Source organism: Emydura macquarii, unplaced genomic scaffold, assembly GCF_026122565.2.
Source record: "Emydura macquarii macquarii isolate MOO-44397 ecotype Brisbane River unplaced genomic scaffold, CSIRO-AGI_Emac_v2 contig_1253, whole genome shotgun sequence".
NCBI lineage: Eukaryota > Metazoa > Chordata > Testudines > Chelidae > Emydura > Emydura macquarii.
This window is the reverse complement of record NW_027131390.1, coordinates 48,392,359-48,413,963: the sequence shown is the minus strand read 5'-3', so window position 1 is coordinate 48,413,963 and position 21,605 is coordinate 48,392,359. Positions and strand designations below refer to the sequence as shown.

At 38.3% G+C, this 21,605-nt stretch overlaps 1 protein-coding gene across 1 annotated transcript in view; it reads right to left on the bottom strand.

Moving 5' to 3' along the window:
- Positions 1-21,605, bottom strand: part of IKZF2 (IKAROS family zinc finger 2) — a 115,303-nt gene that overhangs the window by 91,705 nt on the left and 1,993 nt on the right. The window contains exon 4 of the mRNA XM_067549810.1: positions 20,981-21,085. Within this exon, the coding sequence (XP_067405911.1) occupies positions 20,981-21,085 (105 nt within the window). The remainder of the gene's footprint in view (positions 1-20,980; positions 21,086-21,605) is intronic.

Genomic DNA, 21,605 nt, shown 5'->3' with positions numbered 1-21,605 from the left:
TGGCTATGCTAAAGAACTAACAGGGGCTACGTGCATCCCCCATTTTCTCCCTTTTGGTTTCCTGATTTGCCCCCCAAAATCAGTAGGGTCCTGGCCACTGATGATCAGAACATTCCCTGAAATGTTGGTGTTGTTTGGGCAAAGCGTTCAAAAGTTACTGTGTTACAGGCAGACCGAGAGGAAAATGCTGTCGGACTGAGTCTAAGGCCAACGCAAGCTCCACCATGACACTCTTTCCCCTAAAGAGTTTATAATCTAAAGGCCCCAAGCCTGAAAATACTTAGGCATGAGTTTAAGGGTGAAATTCTCACTCCTGCTTCCAGGAAGGTGTAAGGATGGGAGTGGTGTAAAGAGGCCCTAAATGGCCTGGTTTCAACTGGGGAAGGATTCCTTCAGCACAGGAACTGCTTTCCGAGGACCCTTCCAACACAGGGGACATGCCAGAAGTGGGATTTGTGCTGCAGCCCACAGTACTGCAGAGATTTTGGGCAACACCACGGCACGCAGGGCAGCTCGAGGAGGCTGCTGTAACTTAGACAGCAACCCCAGGGATGTTTTGATTATGCTGGTGGCCTCTTTACCCTCCAGAACAGTCCAGGATTGGGAGGGTACAAAGGTGCCTTTGAGTCACCTTAATTCTGCCTCCTTCTCGGGCTGTGAATTCTCAACCCCCGTGTTTGCTGGAATGCAGTCAAAGTGTCTGAAACCGAGCACCACTGAGCCCCATTTTTAAACCTGCGCTAACAGCAGCATTATTTATATTACAGGAACATCCAAGTTGTGCAAGGGGCAGAATGTATAACAGAGGAAGACACAGTCACTGCCCTGAAGAGCGTTAATCCTTCCAAAATTTAAAATATAAATGAACGCGTGGGCTTTAACTGCCATTGTTGAACTTCACAGCTGAAAAGAGTTTTGAACCATCTGGTAAAGCATCACAACAATTTGAAACATCCAATTATCTCTCAGGAGCTTTTTAACTTAAAAATGCATAATAATATCATTATGTGCAGCTCCTATTGACTGGGAGGAATACCTGTTCAAGAATTTAGTCTCCATTTTTTTTTCTTATCAGATAGAATACGAATGGTGTGAATCAGCCAGGGTAAGATTTATTAGAGCTGGTTTGATCTAGTGGAATGAATTTGTGGCGGAAATCAGTAAATCCAGTTTCTATTCTTAGCTCTGTCATTGACTCGCTATGTGTCCTTGGCGAGTCACTGAAACTTAATTTTCAGAAGTGGCCTGTGATTTTGTGCATCCAATTTGACACACACAAAATCTAAATTTTGGAGAGGCTGAGAATCCACCTCTAGCGCTGAGTGAATAACAGACTTTTCAGTTCTATGGTTGCACTAAAAAATTCATTTCTAATCAACCCAAACTGGACATTTTCCCACATTATTTAGGGGTTGTTTGCTTTTAAACTCTTTTTAGTTTTTTAAAATGAGCAAAATTTCAAAACAAAAATGAAAAAGTCAAAATGTTTCAGTTCGAAAGTGTTGAAAGTAAACATTTTGACTAAAAAAATTATATCTGGGCAAACCTACTCCCCGAATTTGACCCAAATTCACTCATAATTTGTTACCCCAAATCTGTAGTTCTGGTTAATAAAATATTTGTCTGAAAAATTTTGCCCAGTTCTATCACCTCTAAAAACCAGGCCCATGATGTCTCAAGTCAGTCACCCAAAAAGACAGTGGCAACTTTTTGACAATGTGGCTGGTATTACTCTCTCCGCTTTGATTCCCTCTGTGTAAAATAGGGAGAATAATGCTTGCTCAGTTTTAAAATAAGCTTTTTGGGAATAAAGACCTGATCGAAAGCCCACTGAAGTCAATGGGAGTCTTTCAACTTCAATGGGCTTCGATCATCATGATGACCTGTGAGCACAAAGCTGCTCTAGTAGTTCAGATAGTTCAAGATGAAACTCATTTTACCAATAGCTTCATGGGACACTAGAAAGAAAGTTCCAAATCTACTGTACATAAACTTCAAAGATAAGTAATTAAAAAGCACCTTGTACAAAGTCAATTAACTCTTTAACTTATTTTTGATTGAGTGGACATCCATGAATCATTCCATTTGTTAAGCATTTCCAGGGAGGAATTCATGTTGGTCTTTACAACATACTGTTTGTGCCTAGTGTAACTGGTATGGTACTTTTCTCTTCCACCAGCAGCTGGAAATTGATCACTGGAGACAAACAGACATTGTGTCTGCTGAATGTTATATAAATAACTGTGAACTTTTAATACTTCAACTTTTTAAAAGCAACAAGTTTTGTCTTTGAAAACCACACTGGAAAATAACCCTTCAGAGGTAACTCAAAATAGAGACTTCTGAAGCAAAGGCAAACACAACTGAGAGTTAATAAAGCCCTATCTGTTAGATACAGCATCCTGTGAACTGATCTTGGGTCGCTAGCACTTGCCATTCTAAAAACGGCTGGAAAAAAATGGTCATGGGTAAAACCCAATAATGTGACAAAATCTTCCTATTTCACTGAAAAGCCACATGTTATTTGCATCTGTTTGAGCGAATCATTGAAGAATAACCAACTATCAATACAGCTGCTTCCATGTCACAAATCATCCAGAGGGAGAAAGGTGATGTTTCAAGAATGACAATTCTGCTGGGGCAGGAGACAAATTGGTGGGGTGGTGGGAAGAGTGAAAATACTGGTTGTTGCAATGTCTCTAATTCAAGGGCCCCCTTTACACCAGAACTGGCAGACAAGGGGACACTGCTCACTGCTACTCTACTGCTGCCCGCACCTGGGAAAAGGAAAAGTTTTAAGTTAATGAGGAAGTGCTCTTAATTGAAGGAGAAAGGGGCAGAGACCTAAATTCAATGGACAGCCAGTAGTCTGAAAAGATCAAGAAAGATTTAATAGACAGCAAAGGTCACTCGTTATGAGCACTGAATGGAAAACTACAAAAGACAGTAGATAGGACCAATTTATCTGTCTTCACTGGGCCTTTGCCCACTAGTACCAAGACTTGGTGTTTTTTGCTGTCAACTAGTGAAAGTCAATCTGTTCAACAAAGAACTCACACACAAAACTTTCTGTTTACAAGATGCAAAAGCTAGACTATAGAGGACAAATCTACCAGGACAGTAGTCTAAAGTAATTTTAGAATAAATGGGCACTTGAGAAATGGTGTTCAGCTTCAATATATCCAATTTCTTCTCATCACCATTTCTTCTTTTAATTCACTCAAAATTCCACCCTACAAACACTGAAGTACATAAATAATTTTACTCAGGTGAGTATTTCCATTCATATAAGCCAAGCTATGTGCCTGCTGAAATATTTGCAAGACCAACTTAAAGACGTTTTCTCTCTGTGCTTTTCCAGATGGCTTGACTATGCCTTGAGATCACCAAATCCCCGAATGAAAGTTGTGTGAAGCACAAACCAGCAAAAAGCAATGGCCTCACACTTCCTTGCAAAATTGAAAAGGCTTAGAGACGGGCTGATGAGTGTCTATGCTCTGCACTTCTAGATAATGGAATCCCTAGAGGAAAAGGAGGATGTCAACACATCTAGCCACCCCAAGTCAGAAGCAAGGTTGCCATGACATGGGGTCCTTTATAGAGGCAAGTGGGGATATCCAGGGTGAAAATCAGTGCCAGCTGAATAATGTCATTGAAATAAAAGGTTAATATGTTTGTGAAGATGCCCATTTTTTGGCCAGCTGGACCAAAAAAAAAAAAAAAAAATTAAATTAAAACAAAAAAGGGTTCTAACCATTTTCATAAAAATGTTGACCTGTGTTTCAACCAGTTCTAGTGAAAATACAGAACTATTCCCATAGGACACCCTGGAATTGAAAAACTGAGATGGAAACGTAATTGTAACACTTCGTACTTCTGGGCCTAAGCCAAAGCTCGCTGAAGTCAAGGGGAGTCTTTTCACTGACTTCAGAAGATTTTGGATAAGGCCCATATAGTCAATACCTGCCTACCCCATTCCCCAAAAATATTTTGGAAATATCAAAACCAGACTAGCCCAGTGCCTTAGTGGTTATAAGCTATGCTGCCACATAAGAAAAGCATGCTATAGTCTCTCTCTCATATATATACACACACTAATTTACTGACCACAGATTCCTTTACTCTAAGATTAAACTGGTTTCCAGATCTCTAGGCAGAGGGGTGACTCACAGTGGTGGCTCTGAAGGATAGCTGCCCACCTAGGAAAATTCAGAAAGAAGAGAAGAACCTTGGGGGATGTATTAGCCTTCTGTATTTAGATCTTTGTGATGTTATATGAAGAAATGATAATGAATGAAGCTGAGAAGTAAGATGAGAAAATCTGGAAGTAATACAGTACTTAACACTTATACAACACTTCATCTCCAAAGTTTTTTACAAACAATGTATTAATTGTCATCATTCTCATTTTAACAATGAGGAAACAGACGAAGAGGAGTGAGGGAATTGTCCAAGACCACAGCAGGAATGGATATAAGACCAAAGATTAGTACTCAGAAGTTACTAGCTCACAGTCCTGCGTTCAGACCACCAGACCATTCCTGTCTCTCAAATAGGAAAAACAAATCCTCCCATTTATTATTTCTCCAACATAACAAAGGATATTGAAATAGCACTTCGGGGGAGGAGGAGAAGGCATACATAGTATCAAGCCTTTAGTGTGCATTTATAATGATGTACAGAAACTGCATTTCAAGATGAAATGATTATTGATTTCTTAATGGATTACTGCTGCACAAATTTACACCCCCCAAAAAACCATCAATCTTAGGATAATAATTATAAACGTATCACAGTTTGTAGAGCATTCTGACAGAGTAGAAACTTATCACTATCTGCCGGGAAATGACCAGTTTTCTATATCTCCTGCTCCGACCACATTACAAGGAGCTACTTAAAAATAAACGCTAGTATAAGACAGTTTATAATAGCCACAATACATACCTTCCATCAACTTGCATTAGACTGACCATTTTTTGAAAGCTTATTAAGTAAACAAATCTGCTGTCCTTAAAATAATGACCTACCCATTAATTACAAGTTTATTAGGATGAGAGTAATTTCTTATGTATTTATTATTTGTATTGCAGTAGCACCTAGGAGTAGAGCCCTGCAAATCTGCAGATATCTGCAGATATCCACATGACCATATTTGCGAATTGGATGCCAACACAAATTTTGTATCCATGCACAACTCTGCCTAGGAGACCTAGTCATGGACCACAAGTTCAAACACACATTTTGCCAACTTATCAACAAGGTCTTATAACTAAGGTTTTTTTGGTCCATAGAACAACTTTGTTAAGAGAGGAATTGTCTGTGGCTATTGGCATGCTGCAAATCACTTAGGAACTGATTCAAAGTCCACTGAATTCAGGGGAAAGATTCCCATTATCTTCTATAGACTTTGGATCTAGCTTTCAAACCATCTGGACTTTATATACACTAAAAATGGACCCGAAAAAAAATATAGCAGATTGATGTACCTACCCCCTGAGCTTTGGGAAGGGTCAGATCTGGATCTACACTTTGAATCTGTCCCCAGCACCTGTGATCCAGGCTATTCAGTATGAGCAACAGGTGTCAGCAATAGACACAGCCCACAGTTTAACAGCAAACAGTCTCTATCTATGTATCCTGGGGGGCATCAGGTCCTGATGTTTCAGTTGGTGGCTCTCTTATCCCAGTGCTGCCTATCTCCTTTCCAGGAACCACAAGCATTAGACCAGTACAAAACACGATCAGTACCATTACAGAAGGCATGAGTTAAAACCTACACAGAGTAAGTTTTAACCTAGTTTTCTGAAACTCTGCTCCACACCTAGTTGCCCTAGTATACACTTGCAGTTAAATCCTGTCCAACAAAACTTCAGCTGCACCCACTGCAGATATCAACTGTATATTTCCAGTGTAAATCAGCTTTAGATAGGATCTGAACCAATTCTTCAGAAAAGTTCAAATTTTGAGTTTTGCTACTCTCTCTCTCCTATATACAGAGTTTCGCTGTATCAAAGTTGACAAGAAGTAGGTTGTACAATGTAATGGTCAGATATTTCCTCCATGTACTGTTACCACGGCATACAATTTTCCTGTGTGTTAAGAGACTGATCCAAAGTCTTCCATTGACTTTAATGGGCTTTAGATTAGGCCCTAAATTACTGCTAAAGAAACTATCCAGCAATACAGAATGTCATCAGCATCCTACAACTATTTCTTTTTAAGAAATATATAAAGAAGTGTTAACAATGTAATTAGTAAGTTGCCTTTTCCCCAAAAAGGCAATTAGACACAAATATCATAAAAAATAACTTCTCAAACAGCCTAAGTTACTCAATATTGTGCGTGTGTGTGTGTATATATTAAAAAGGCCAAAGAAAGTGTCTTTATAAAGTACCATGACCGATGAAGTACAGAAAATATAATCAAACAAACCACCTGGTCTGCAACTCTTTCAATTGGCTTCAATTAGTAATGGCTGCAAAGCGAGGTTTGGAAAAATATGGATGCAAAGTGAGGAAAATTGGAGGCTCTTCAGAGCTGCAGTCGGACAAGAGATGATATCCAAGAATCAAAAGCAAAATGTCAACACACATGCTCACATTAATATTCAAAAGGCCTCTCAGCTTAAAGTCAGCCAACATGCATCTTACTCCAGTAGTTCTTAACGCACTCTTGTTTACAATTGGAAATGTATTATATTATCTCAGTTCCACCTATTCATATAACGCAGAGCAAATTGTCAGACATAAAATGACAAAACTATTATTGTCAGGGATCCCCTTCAGCATAAGAATTAATTTGACCTATTTTATTACTAAATTTTTACTCCCACACAGATTTGCTACCGTAGATATCTATCAGTGCTGACATTTGTATTCTAGCTAGGCGCTCTCAGATGCATATTTTTTTCTCTTCAATCTCAAAAGTGTATTGAACAGATTTGATGTAAACAGCCTGCTGCCAAGCTAGTGAAATTCTTTAAACTGTATACGAATAATTATATTGGGGGTTTAAATAGAATTCAGAGGAAGTTTCAGATCAAAAAACAAACCATGTTATGAGTCAATGCAAATTAGTCTTAATTTCTAGGGGACCTACACATTTTTTTTTACTAAAACTCCCAATGATGTGGCAGCATGTGCTTATTGCCATCACTCGACAAGCTAAGGGAATACAACATAGTGGCTCTGATTAAGCATGTGCTTAAGTTTCACAAAAGTCAATGGGAGTTAAGAACATGGTTAAGTGCTTTGCTAAATCAGGACCAGAATGGGCTACATTTTAAAAACTTGGGGCCTAAATTGAACACATATTAGTATATATTTAGGCCGGGCAGAATTTGATTTTGTAATAGATATCTATTATTTCTATGGATAATATCAGTGTTTATTTTAAAGCATTTTTAATATTTGTCCAAAGTATACAGTGAATTCTGATCCAATCCTGCAACTGTGTCAATTTTTCCTTTTGAGAAGATATGAATGCTGAAACTTTATTATGAAAATGCTAATTTTAAGACTGCACATTTTCCAAAAGTGAATCTCAGATTCTACAATTTGCACTCCACCTTGTGTTAGTTAGCTATATAAGTCATCCAGCCAAGAAAAGGAAAGAACTTCACATGGAATTTGCATAACTAAGTAACTGAGCGTGGATTGCAGATATTAACAATGAATTTCTTGTGATCTGCAAACCAAGAATTAGAGAAGAAATTTGTGAATAATTTCAAACTAATTCTGCTGAGAACCAGACTTGCCAACTCTCACTATTTTATTGCCATTATCATGACATTTGATATTTTTCTTAAAGCGCCACATTCTTGAGTCCAGTCAGAGCAAGAAATCTCAGCTTTTATTTTTTAAAAAAGTATTTTGTAGCTCTCATGTTCACAAAGAAAATCTTGAAAACATGATTTGAGTGGACCTTAATGGCTCAGAAACCAGAACATGAATAAACAGAACGCCAAAATGTATTAATTTTTAAAATCTCATGATTTTTGAGCACTTGAGGTTGGCAATGCTGACTTACACAATCTGGTCACAAAAGTACTTGGGTTCTAGAAATAGTGATGTCATTAAAGGATTATTTGTTTTTAATAGTGAACCAGAAAGTACCAAGAGGAGATCATATAAGGAAATCAAGAAATAAACCAGGTAAAACTTATTTCTTTGCTGAACATCCTCCTACAGCCTAGATAGTTAGAACATTCAGGACAATAATTGGAGTTTAACTCCATATTTGCCATTTTGCAATTCACCTTCATAGGATGATAGGAAACCTTAATAAGACAAGCAGGTCACAAGAGTGGCTGCTTGTGAACTATTGACTTTACTGTAAAAGGTGGCAATAAAAGCTACATCAGACCTTATGTTTCCTTCTTTGTGTATGGTTCAGATAGTTTGTTAAAAGAAACACTATGTGAAGCATGTACAGCCTCTAGCAGGATAGGTCCATTTCAGAGCTAAATAATAAATAAATAAATAATAAAAAAAAAGGAGAATGCTGCTTATAATTTGACCAAAGTGAAAAGAAACCTAGTAGGTCATATGTGCAAGAGAATGGGAACAAATGATGATCTGACTACTGTAGATGTCAAAATATTGCACATTGACATTTTGATATAAAACAATTTTTTTTTAACTCCCTGGTTCCTGCCATATTATAACAATTCCTTTGTTATTAAAATTCCAGGTAGCACATAGGGAAAAGTGAGTGAGAATTATTCTACAGTAAAAAATCCTTATGGCAGATGAAAGATCATGGAATGTTACTTGTTCCACCTTTTTCATTATTTATTATTATTGCGTCGCCATTCAGTTTTGAGAGCTCCAAACTCCAGCAGAAAAGAAACAATTTGGGGAATCCATAAACAATCCCAATATTCCCATACCTCCGACCTTAATAATGTTATGATATACTGGCACCGGCGTAGTGCCTCTTGGCACAATCTCAATCACGAGCAGTAGTTTTTGGGTAAGATTTCCAAAGGCTCCCAGCTTTTGCCTAAGCTCTCATCAAATTCAATAGGAACTGAATTAGAACAATGCTGAGCGTTTTTTAAAAAAGCCCAGCCTAAAGTAATTAACGAGCCAATGGCGCACTACGCTTCATACTTCCTTTCAGAACACCTCGCTCTAACCACTTCCAAACAGTAGCTTTTAAATCTCCGTTTTTAAATTAAATGCATTGTTGTTCCATAATTACTGCTACAATTATTCTCCTCACCTACGGCTCAGCTTTATTTGCAATTCATTTAGATAATTAGTTAGTGGTAGTTTTAGTTGAAAGGTAATAGAAGAAAATTAATAATTCCCTGAGCCATACAAAATTGTTTTTCACAACATGCACATGTTGACAAAAAAATTTTTTTTGGAACACCTGCCAATAACACACAGAAGAGTTTCACTATCTGAAAGCATCAAGTGTTACAAAATTTGATATAGTGGAGTAAACTGTTTATGATTATAAATTATAATTCATAATTATAATTTCTAATCATATTATAATTATAATTTCATCTCAAACTTGTTAGGAAATGTTATCCCTTCCTCTTGCATGAGGACCTGGCTGTGCGTTCATCACCTCCAGGCTGGATTACTGTAACTCATTGTATCTAAAGATGAATGTAAAGATGTTTGCCAGGCTCCTGCTGGCATAGAATGGGGTTGCCTACCTCCTTCACCACTCAGGCGACTGTAAACACATCAGACTTATGCTTAAATCCTAATTTTCAAAACAATTAATATTCACACCCTAGCTACATCAAAGCCAAATTTAAATCTGGAACCACCAGGATAGCTGTGCTCCTCTGGGGCAACGCAGATCACAAAGCCCAAACAAAACACATGCGAACAAAGTATTTTCTGACAAGGCGACCCAGCTAAGGAACAATCTTTCAGAGGAGATCAGGTTAATTCCGATTCTGAACATCTTTAGGAAACACTGCAAAACCTTCCTCTTTGAACAACGCATTAGTGACACTCACAATTCCAGCACGCCTTATATTCCCAAACCCCTCCTAATTCTGCAAAAACAAATTAACCAAAAATAAAACCCTATACCTATCCCAAGCAGAATTCTGACTCCGTAAAGGGAGAAGTGCCAGAGACTCCATGAAATCCACTAGTGACTTTGCTATTGATTTTACGTGGAAGCCACTCAGAACTATGGCGATGGGTGGCAGCACGAAACTACAGTAATTATTTGGACCGCATTATTTATCTAAACCATATTATTTTGGCATTATTACTTCTGCAGGCAATACAGCTGCATCCTAACCAAATGGGCCTATGGCCTTCTTGTTTCATCCTGGGGGAGCAAGGCTGGGTGGGTTCGACCAAAACTTAATTGGGAGATTTTTAAGGAACGCCTAAATTTTATATGAAGTGGTGCTGATGATTCAGAAGCTGATACACACCCAGGTGAGTCAGTACTGCTGAACTAATGCTCCGGCACAGTGTTATGAAGGCACTTCGAAGCTGGAGGTGCCATCTTTTGGATGGGATGTAAAATCAAGGCCCTCCCTGTTTGTGATCACTAGTGATCCTCGGGTAATTACACTCTGCCTATCCTTTGTACGTTTAATTGGAGAATATTACGATCAGTTGCTTGTCTCAGATGTTGTATAACGTTGCTCTGTGCTGTTAAACAGCTGTTGTGTTTCACTCCAGACGAGGCTGCATTTGAGTGGCAGTTAAGGTGATCTCTAAGCATGGTATAGAAGACATGTAAGAGTATGTATGGATTATTTTCTGCAATGCAATCCCATTTGTTTTGATTTTGTATTAGCATACATATTTATGTTTATTAATTATAGCAAAAATCTCATTACCCTCTCTCAATTTTTATATGTAATAGCTATTTGTCAAAAGCTATATTTAAATAACCATGGTACCAGACTCATAAAAATGACAATTTTAAAGTGTGAGAAATAAACAAGTTTCTCAGCATTTTTATATAATTATAGTGTGTAAATGAACTGAAATCATGTTATATGTAATTGGCTGAGCATATCTGATGCCATAGCCTTACCATAAAAGTAGTTTTGCATAACTGTCTTTTAATCAGAGTAAAAATGTTTAAAAATATAATCACTACAACTTGCCCTTTAATATTATATACATAAAAGAATTGGGCAGAGCTGGTAACCCCACTTAGAGTAAATATTGCCTGACATGTTTCATTATAAGATGCTGTTTTCAGTTGTTTATACCATTGCCAAACTTTAACCTTTTGAGTTTCACATGCAACCTTAACTCTGCTATTTCCTAGCTCTGAAGTGCTTGACTTTGTAACCCGAACATTCTTTCAACACAATTGTGTGTGTGTAATATTTAAACATGCAGCTGTGAGGTTTTGTATAGGGTTTTGTAGAAATAAAAAAAAAAATGCTTGTGTAACTGACCAAATATAAATTAAAGAAAAACTGTGCATAAAGTTACACACACGTCTCAGGAGTCTGCCAGGGTTACCATGCTGTAACCATGTTCTCGTACCCTTGTTATATCTATGTATAGTCTCAAAGCTTAAGGTATGTGTGTGTACATTATGTTTTTATTTAGATGAATGAATGATTAAGTCCACTAGGAACCTAGCCACGCAGATTTAATTTCCATGGGTAGCATACAAATACTATGGTGTTGGGTGTAACATACTCTGTTTTCTGGCCTAGTGGACAGAGCACTGGACTGGACTCAGGAAACCTGTTCCATTTCCAGCTCTGCTCCACTTGCCTACTGGGCAATGCTGGTCCATTGGCTTTGTGGGTGACCTTGGGCAAGTTATTTCACCTCTCTGTGCCTCAGTTTCTCCATGTGACCTGGGCAGGATTGGGTCTAATTTTAAGAATTTAAACCATACAGCTATTACACATATTCACATACAGGACTTGCTTATACTTGAAAGTTAACTTGGATTAAGATAGAGTATGAATTTGAAGTCTAATAGCTATTCCTGAATAATTCCATGTTTGGATATTCTTATTTCAGAATAAGAGTGTCTTGTTCCTGTTTAGCTTTGAAAGTAGATTCCAGAATAAGATCTATTCCAGAATAAGTCCATGTGTAGACAAAATCCTCCTCCCCCCATTCACCCCATATCTCCCACCCCCAAGAGAGTTCCAGGAAGAACTTATTTATCAAGACACTGCATATACGAATTACAGGATCTATCCAAGAAAAGTAGCACTAAGCAGTATGAAAAATGAAAATGTAGCATTGATCATTAGAGTTTCTTATTGATTTGTGTTCCTTCTGGTGGCATTACAAGAGCATGACTAAATGCACACATTGATGCAGGACTGAAATAACCATAATACGAGTTTCACATATAATCATGAGTCGAATTTGGAAAATAAACGCCAAACTATCCTAATCTTCTCTCTGCAACTTCTTCTCTTACTTATCAAGTAACTGCTACAGTAATTACTTGAATCTTGTGCAACTTTCCCTGGAAACTACTGAGCCATCCAAGAGAACAGACAATATGCTTCTTTCGTGTAAACAGATTTGCTGTAATATTGTTATACAAAGAGTGGTAAATTCAGCTTCAAAGAAGGGAATTCAAAGAATATCATCAGGTTACTAATCTTCACCCTTTGGACAGATGTTGGTTTGTAATTCATGCTACCAGAATTTAAAGGCTGCATGGAGTCCCACAAACTCTCCCATTTCCAGTCTTATGACCAGAGTATGGCACGTAGGCCGTGTCCCCTCTCCTTACTTTGGACCCACAGATAGCTCTCCCTGGGATCAGGGATCTACTGCTGGGGAAGGGGTTGAGGAGGAGGGAGTGCAAATTCACACAACTCACTAAGTCAAACAAGAATCATGAAAACTGTTAACATGGCCTTCAGCAGAGAGGGTGGATTCCTGGGGGGGCAGAAGTGGTATCAATGCACTTCCAATGGCGTTATATTTCCTGAAAGCTGAATGAAGGCCAGGGATCACATAGCCCATGAGGAAGGCTCTGGTCTACTGTGAATGCCCACGACATATGGATTCTGAGGAAAAAAACCTATTTTGTCCAGATAGAGGGGGATGGGAAGGAGAAACAAGATACCTTCCACCCCATCAAATGTTTAAGTTTAGTATAGTGTATATTTTAATTAAAAAGAACCAACACCTCTTCCATAACAATCTTCCTAAACCATCTATTACCTGAAGATGAACTATGCACCAGGACATTCCCTGCTGGGAGGAAACCGATGGAAGAGCAAAACTGCTCTGAAATGTTTATACTCCTGAATTTAAAGTTATAGGGCCAGATGGTCAGTGGGTATAAGTCAGGAAAGGATCTTGCCTCCAGAGTTTTCACGGTATCATGTCATCAGAGGGCATATTTGTCTTCCCTAGAGTGACCAGGGCTCATGATCTTTCAAATCATTGGCTGCCCTGAGAAATCCAGCAGATATCAGGCCATCTGCACAAAGAGGACAGTCAACTACAAGGGCTGCCCTCTGTGCTATTTCCTAGCCCCTCCCACTACAGCATAGCATGTCTCTACTTAGGAAACCTATTTCCACTGTCCCCAGAGTCATACCACACACCCCTCTGATAATGGGATATAAGGTGCAGAACCAGGTTTCAGTGATATTAGCATCAACATCTATGGGAAATTCTTCAGCTTTTTCCACAGGCAAGCAGGAGATGCTACTGCATAGAGCATCTGTGCATGACTACGTTCTGTGTAACGCTCCCTGTGTAAAACACAGCCAAAAACATGCATAGTGCATGCAGAGAGACTTCGGCATGTTTACCTGGACAACGATGTAACTTTTGCACCACTCTCACTCTTATTTACTACTTCCTGGTATCTGCACACATTTCATCTCCTCCAAACCTATAAGCAGAGGGAGCGATTTGGCCCCATAAAGAGCTACACATATTCACCAAATTCCTAACAGCAACATAAGAGAATGTGCTCGGCTTCAAAGGGAGATAGCTGTACATCTGCGCATCAGAGGGCAGACTTGGCCTCTTACAACACGTATGAGCAATGGGAACTACAGAATGCTAATTAGCGAAAAAGGCAGATCTATGTATGACACAGACAAAATTCATAGTCATTGGGATTTAGTCCTGCGGCATAAGAATAGGGTCCAGCGCATAATGGAATTTAAAACAAACAAAAAACGGAGAGTAGAAAAAGAAGGGTGAGGAAAGTGAAATACAGTAAAAAAGTGAGTGCTAGTTTCCATAAGGTTTTTAAAATGCCTGTTTTAGATGCACCCAACTGTGCACACCAAGAGAGAAAAAAAAACCCCAAGAACTTTCAGAGAAAATAATTGTAAAAAAAACCCAAAATCTATTTTACCACATATTCTGTCACTATAATGTATTTGTATTACAGTAGCATGGGAGGCATCAGTCAAGATCCTGGCACTGATTGGGCACTGCAAATAAGGGCTTGTATACATAGAAAAAGCTGTGCTGCTTTAACTATACCGGTATAGTTAAAACGGTACAGCCTCTCGAGAGTGGAGACAGTTATCTGCATAAAGGTTTGTTATACCCGATACATCTAGTCCTGTGTGGGATGGGAAATAAGCTATTCTGGTATAAGGCACCTTTATACCAGTATAACTATGTCTACACTCGTGGTTGTACTCATATAATTATTTCTGATCTTTTTTATTAATGCAGATATGCGTGTACCCCAGATCTAAGATAAACATGAGTCAGAGTCTCTGTCCTGAATAGTTTACAATCTTTACAATTCAGTCCAGGGAAAAGCAGTGCCACACACACATGAAGTGACTTCCCTAGACACCCAGATCAGTGGGAGAGCGGAGAATGGACCCAGGACTCCAGACTCCCAAGCCAGTGCCCTAGTCACCAGGCCACACAACCTCTCCGTGATTTGTGATGGCACGTGGGGATTCTACTTCTATTCAAAAAAATCACCCGTAGGCCATAGAGAAGCTGATGTTCAACTTTCCAAGTTGATGATGTTAGAGGGAAACCAACGTTCTCTGCCCCAGTGAAACAGAGACAACATGGAGCATGCCCTCTGCTCCCCACATTCAAACCATGTAAAGCAAGAGGGAGTAGGAGGTAGCACAGGGGAGCTCTTCCCTCAAAGTTCCCTTTCCTCCTTGGCTGGGAGAGTGAGAGAAGCTCCCCCTGGTGTTTCAATCTGTTTTAACCACTGCACCTAAAGCAATGGCCAATGCAAAGAACTCCAGTCCTGTATCTCTGAGCCCAATTCTGCAAAATGCCCAGCAACTTTTCTCTTTCCATTGGCTTATGGAAGTAGAGGGAGCTCAGCAGCACTCAGGGACCAGGGAGCCAGCACTCAATCCAATTGCCACTGAAGTCAGCAGAAGGCTTCCTATTTACTACAATGGGAACTGGATCTTGCCCCAAGTTTGTCTTCAGGAAAAAAATGAAATGTTGCATATTGAATTTCTATTAATCTGGTTTTGAGAAGCACATGACAATTACTATACTCCAAAGAATTTGAGGACCTTTTTCCCTCATGGGTGTTGGAAAAGAAATCAAAATGCAGATTCAAAAGCTAAGTATCAAAACCTGCTGACTCTAAAGCTATCAAGAACTTTTGAGTGCCGAAACAGGGTGTGTACTAGAGAGCTAACAGAAGATGACAGTCAAAGGATATTACAGAAGCTCTGGAAGGAAGGTGTGTCCTATAACAAAGCTGGGGTAGGTGACCTCAAGAGAGTCCACTGGCGTAAATAAAATAGTATTTAAACAAGATTAGCTGATAATTCCACTCCACCCTCATTATAACACTCACCAAAAGGGAGGAATATTTTTACTGCCAAGTATCTGATATGGTAGGGAGTGATACTAGGAAAGAGTACACATAATATACAGGTGAACCTAGCTTCACCTGCCCTCTCTCAGGATAGTTTAGGTTGTAACGAAGGTCTGGTCTACATACAGATTTTGTATGTATGACTATTTTGATTAGGAGTGTGGTTTTTTAAAAAAATCAAAATAATTTTACCAGTACAACCTCTATTATGGATTTAGTTACACCAGTATAAAGGTGCCTTAAACATTTATAGCTTATTTGCCTTCTCATAGAAGCATTTTTATACCAGTGTAAATGTGTCCATGCAGGGGGGCAGGGTTTCCTACCACTTTAACTATCAGTATAGTTAAAGCAGTACAACTTTTGTTTGTAGACAAAGCCTGGGTTTCTGTTTAAAGCATGATCTTTCCCCCCTCTAACTTCACCAATGCTCAATCAGTTTGCCTAAAATGTCATGTATCTTCTTCTGCCAGGGAGAATATTTCTTGAGAAGTCTGAGGTTAATTGGATGAGGGATTTGGGTAATGCAAATGTTTTTTAAAATGAGGATGGTTATTTTTTTCCAAGTCTCCTTAAAAACAACAACAACAAAAAATCTTCATCTCTCTAAAATAAGCTTGGCCTAAAAACTTCACTGGCCGACATCCTGTGAAACCAGAACTATTGCTTTACCATATTCTGCATTGGCCACCCTATGAAACTTAATGGCTGTGCTCATTACACACAAAAGAATAAAAGTTCCAAGATTGCATCATGACACAATCTTCAAAGCTGTTTTAATTTCAGGCTGTTTCATTGCAAAAGTTAGAGTCCATGGATGTGTTCATTTATTGAAACAAATGTAATGTGGGAAGTGAAGTTGATACACCTACAGTAGATGCAACATTTTGCACAGGAAAAACAACTGAGGTAACACAAGGCTTGTACTAGAATTTCCAATTCAGAAGGCAAATTAAAGTTACAAAGTAAGATTTTGAGCTTTGAGGTTACAAAAGAGGAACACAATTGATGGTGTAGAATAGTTTTCTTTGATTGGTTGGAATACTATAGGTTATCTTAGAATAATGTCGTCTGACTTCCCTGTAACAGATTTTTAACTTCTTAACATTGTTTTTGAATTCCTTTCACTGGGTACAATCATCCCAATAGCTAGCTAGTCAGCTACTGTATTATTCCCCAATGTCAACGATTGCGGTAGAGTCATTATGTTCAGCAATTGACTCAGGAAACTATAATTATTTTCTTATCAAATTACTTCTTATTCTTTAATAATTTTTCTGCTCTGTTATAAACGTTTTTTTTTTAAAGTACATTGAATTTTTAATCACTTTCCAATATCAATATTGTTGGATTTTAATATTTATGATTGTTCTTACTCCATTTATTTTAAGGCTTCTTTGAATCTAGACCTAGAAAGAAGAAGGCCATCTGTGACACCCACTGTAGCATCATTTAACTCCCTAATTTAAGAGGAACTTTCCTCTGTCATGGTCAGACAGCAAGAGCTGCCATTATTTTCCATACAACAACGGGCAAATGGATTTAGAGAAATATCCTTCATGTTACACAGAGTGGTCGTCAAGTCAACTAAACAAACAACCCAGCCGTTGTAGTTACAGTGGACTTTTTCTGAGTCCATTGTAACCCGGAAAATTGTTTCCTCTTAGACAACTCTATAGCAAGAACATAGTTTGGAGAAACACCGGAATTGATTTGTTTCTTTTAAAAATTGTTTTATTTGTCTGGTTTATCAGCTTTTACTTTAGTACACTGGTTTATATCCTGAGAATCTTGCTCAGTTTTTAAAAATCCCTGACCATTTTATTTCCAATTCAAAGTTCACTGAAGTCAACAGAAAGACTTACACTGACTTCAATTGGATACGGGTCTTCAGTCCCTGTTCTACAATGAGCTTTGAATGGGTGGTATTGAGGTCAGTCAATGCAGCTCTGTCCAGCACCAGCATCCATTCACACCAAGATCACTGCATGACCAGAGGACTTGTGAGAGTTTGCCCAAGTAAGGAGTGAGTAACTAGTGAACTAGGACTTCCAGATTTGGGCCAGTGTAAACATGTGATTCATTGTAAGCATACTACTGGATTTGGTATTTCTTAAACTGAAGTTGGAGGGAAACAGTTTGTCTATTCAACTGGCGACTTACAATTATTAAGTTACAATAAGCTATTTAGAATTATTTGAGTGTCTGCCAATACCTATCCAGTACTTTGCTAAAGGGAGATGCATACTATAAGGTATATGTAACATCGTTAGTTAGCTGTGACAGGCAATCCACTCTGATTTATCTTTTAGGGATCATCTCATTTGGAAGAAAAGTGGGTCTCTGCCCCATCTGTAACCTATGCATGTAACTTGGATACTGTAAAGTGATACTTATGTTAAGCAAGCAATAGTCATCTCTTCAACATGAGCCAAAATATTTAACCTGCAACCTTTTGGAACAGAAGCTGAAAACATCAGTGGCCTGGCCAAAAGTCTTACTAACATGGAATTGCCACAGGCTAATGAATGTGAAAAATTCTTTACCAAGCACATCATTTTACTACTACTGAGTGAGAACTGCTTGATTGTTTCGGAAGCAGGTCTCACACGCTTCTGTCTGCTCTGTGCACTATTTACTGTACATATGAGCCATAGAAAATTGCCTTGTTATGGTTTCATCTCTGTTTAAACTGGACACGACTAAATGAGAGCTGAGGCTCAAAATGATCCAGTCACACACAGGACTGAGGATCTAATCCTGACCTTCACCCCTGCGGACCCAAAAGAACCAATACAGTTCCACTTCTTTAGGGGATGGAGGGTGAATCAGGAAGTGGAGGATTTGGGGACCCAATCCACCTCCCATGGAAGCCCCAATACACCATTGCCCTAAACCTTGAGTCACCACTTATGCCAGTGCAAAAGGAGTGCAAAACACTACCAAATCAGAATAACTTGCACTTTGTACCAATCTAAACAGACAGGCCAGCAGTGTACCAGGGTCTTTCAGTGACTTCACTGGCCATTTAATCAGACCCAAGGGCTGAGCACATAAAGTGCCCATCCTCCCTACCTACTATGGAGTCAACGTTCAACGGTCTTGCATCCCAACAGCAGGGCAAGAGAATCCACAATTTAGCAGTTTCCAACAGCCATTCCCACCCCCGCAGAGGGAAAACATTGAAGCCCATGGGCTGGGGTGTGGACACAAATGTACAGCCTAGTTATTTGGCCTATATACATTGGGTTAAGGATTTGGCCCTATACATGTAAGTTAACCAATTGAATCGCAACCAAAGCTTGACAGCCTGTAATCAACATCTGCAAATTTTTATTTTTTTTTAAACATGGGGAAAAGCGCCTCGTTTTAAAACATTCTGATGTTTAATCTGAATAAAATCTAGTTATGTAATGAAATGAAGAAGAATTTTATATCAAAAGAGGGGGTCATATTCTGAGGTCCCAATACTGCAGTCACCACATAGGCAAAAGTCCTGTGTCTCAAATCAAGTTTTTGCCTGTCTCCAGAACACTGGCTAGAGTCTTATATTTGTCCCCAGCCACATATCCTTAACTCAGCCAAAAACAATGAAAGTTATTGACACATACGCAAGATTAATATTCAGCACATGCAAAAGAATTTTCGTCAACACTAGTAGTCATGCTTATGCTGAACTCAGAACATGCATGCTTCAGGCATGAATGAGGTTAAACAAGAATAATGATTGCAAATATTAACACAGTGAAATTAGAGGTTAAAATATCTTCACCTGAACTCAGCATATACCTTTACTAATTTATTAGACCCTAGTTTTTAGTCTATACGATGAAGATTTAGAACAGTGAAGGGGGGGGGTTATCTCTGATGAAGCCTTCTTATTAATAAAAAGTAAACAAAAAAAATGAAGAAAGTAAGTAGTAAAACTTTTATAACCTAATAAAAAATATCAGAATCCCAATGCAGCAGGATTGGAATTGTCTAAGGCTGCTGAATTATGACAGCTTGTCATATAAAGTTCAGTCCACAGTATTAGCAATCACATTCTTTAGCAACTTGTATATAATTGGAGATCTTTGTAATAACCCTGAGTTTTAAAGGCTCATAAAATCTGTATTTTACACATAATTTGCAGGAGGTAAGGAGAAATTGTTAAGGGAAATAACACTTTCCTCTCAGTAAAAAAAGGCTTTGAAGATAATATATTTATTATTACAATAAACTAATTCTTAAAGCCTTATTTTTCTTCCAGAAAATTTCTGAGAAAGGTACAACCATTTCTTTTACTGTATGTATACACACACACCCACACACATACACGAGAGAGAAAGAAAAAACGTGTATCAAATAAAGAAAAAGAACCCATTGAAAGTATATGAGAAACAACACATTTTAAATTACTTTTGAATACAAGTTACAGAGCACTTTATGATAAATATCTTGATAAAACATTGTAATCAACAGTGAAACAATCTATACTCTTAAGATATGCACGTGCTCCAAAATGTAGCTGAAAGGTGTTGTTTCATCCAAGTGTGAAAAAATCCATCATTAAAAATATTAAGTACACCTGACTCTCAGTGTTCAGACACACAGATCCCTCTGCTCTTTCTCAGTTTCTCTTTTGACATGCTAAAACAAAACCCTTTCAATTTGTTAAAGACTCAACTGGTGAGAGAGTTTCATAAATTACCAATTTATACTGGGCATTTTCTGAAATTTTCAAAGAAAGCTAAGGTAATGAAGAGGATGCTGAAGTTTCCATTCAAAACAGTAAAATACATCCTGCCATCAAGCTTGCAAAGCGTAACTTTAGATTATGCTTGAGTCAAGCCTTTTTTAAATAAAATCTTGTTTGCTTGTTTTAAAGCTATTTCAAACTGCTTTTTGGAATCTGCTAAAAAACTGTTTGGATCTCAAAACCTGTCAAAGCAAAACAACGACTAGTAAAACCTAGCGTTTCCTACCTGATACAGGTAAGGACCAGCTCTCAAATGCCACCTTAGGATAGTTCAGACTAGTAATCAGGCTCATGTTTACAGGACACACTAGCATGAACAAAACCAAAACTGTCCCGTCGTTCTCTTCTTTTGTTAGCAAAATCTACGGCGCTGGCTTTAGTCTGGTGAGCAAGATGAAGACCCCACAGACTAAACTAGTCCAAATATGCTGCTAGAGTGAAATACATAAAAAGAAGGCTTACTGCTTGTCATGTGACTTGGTGAGGTATGCAGCCCATTGGGTGTGCTTGAAGTGAGGTCAATAGCCATGTTGGAGTGCTCCCTTTCGGGCGAAAGCTCATTGTCACCTGCTTTCACAAAATAAAACATTTAGGTTTCTGTCCAATGACTCAATAAAATTATCCAATTACACAGAATTCAGAATTGCTAACTTCTTTCCATCCACCCCCCTTCCAATATTAATAGATTCCTCCACAGCCAACTAAAATTGGTTTTCTAGTAACCATAAATATTAATTTTTTTGAGAATGAAAAAGTTCCCTCCAATCCTCACTGATTAAAAAAATTCTTGCAGAAAATCTTGCTTTGGCTGCTTTGCATGAACAGAATTTAGAATTACTTGCCTATTTCTACATATTGTGGTGCTAAGAGACTAGAAACTGAACTGGAGAAGAATGAAGTACCATTCTGATGTAAGGAACTTCCACTCCAGTTTTGATTCATGGTTTTCAGATAGCTGGCCATTAAGCTATAATAGTTCAACAGAGTAAAGTATTTTTCCCTGATGCACAAGACTCGAGCAATTCATATAACTAAAAAGCCTCACAGTAAAAAAATGATTTAGCTTTTGTCCTTTTTCTCATTTATG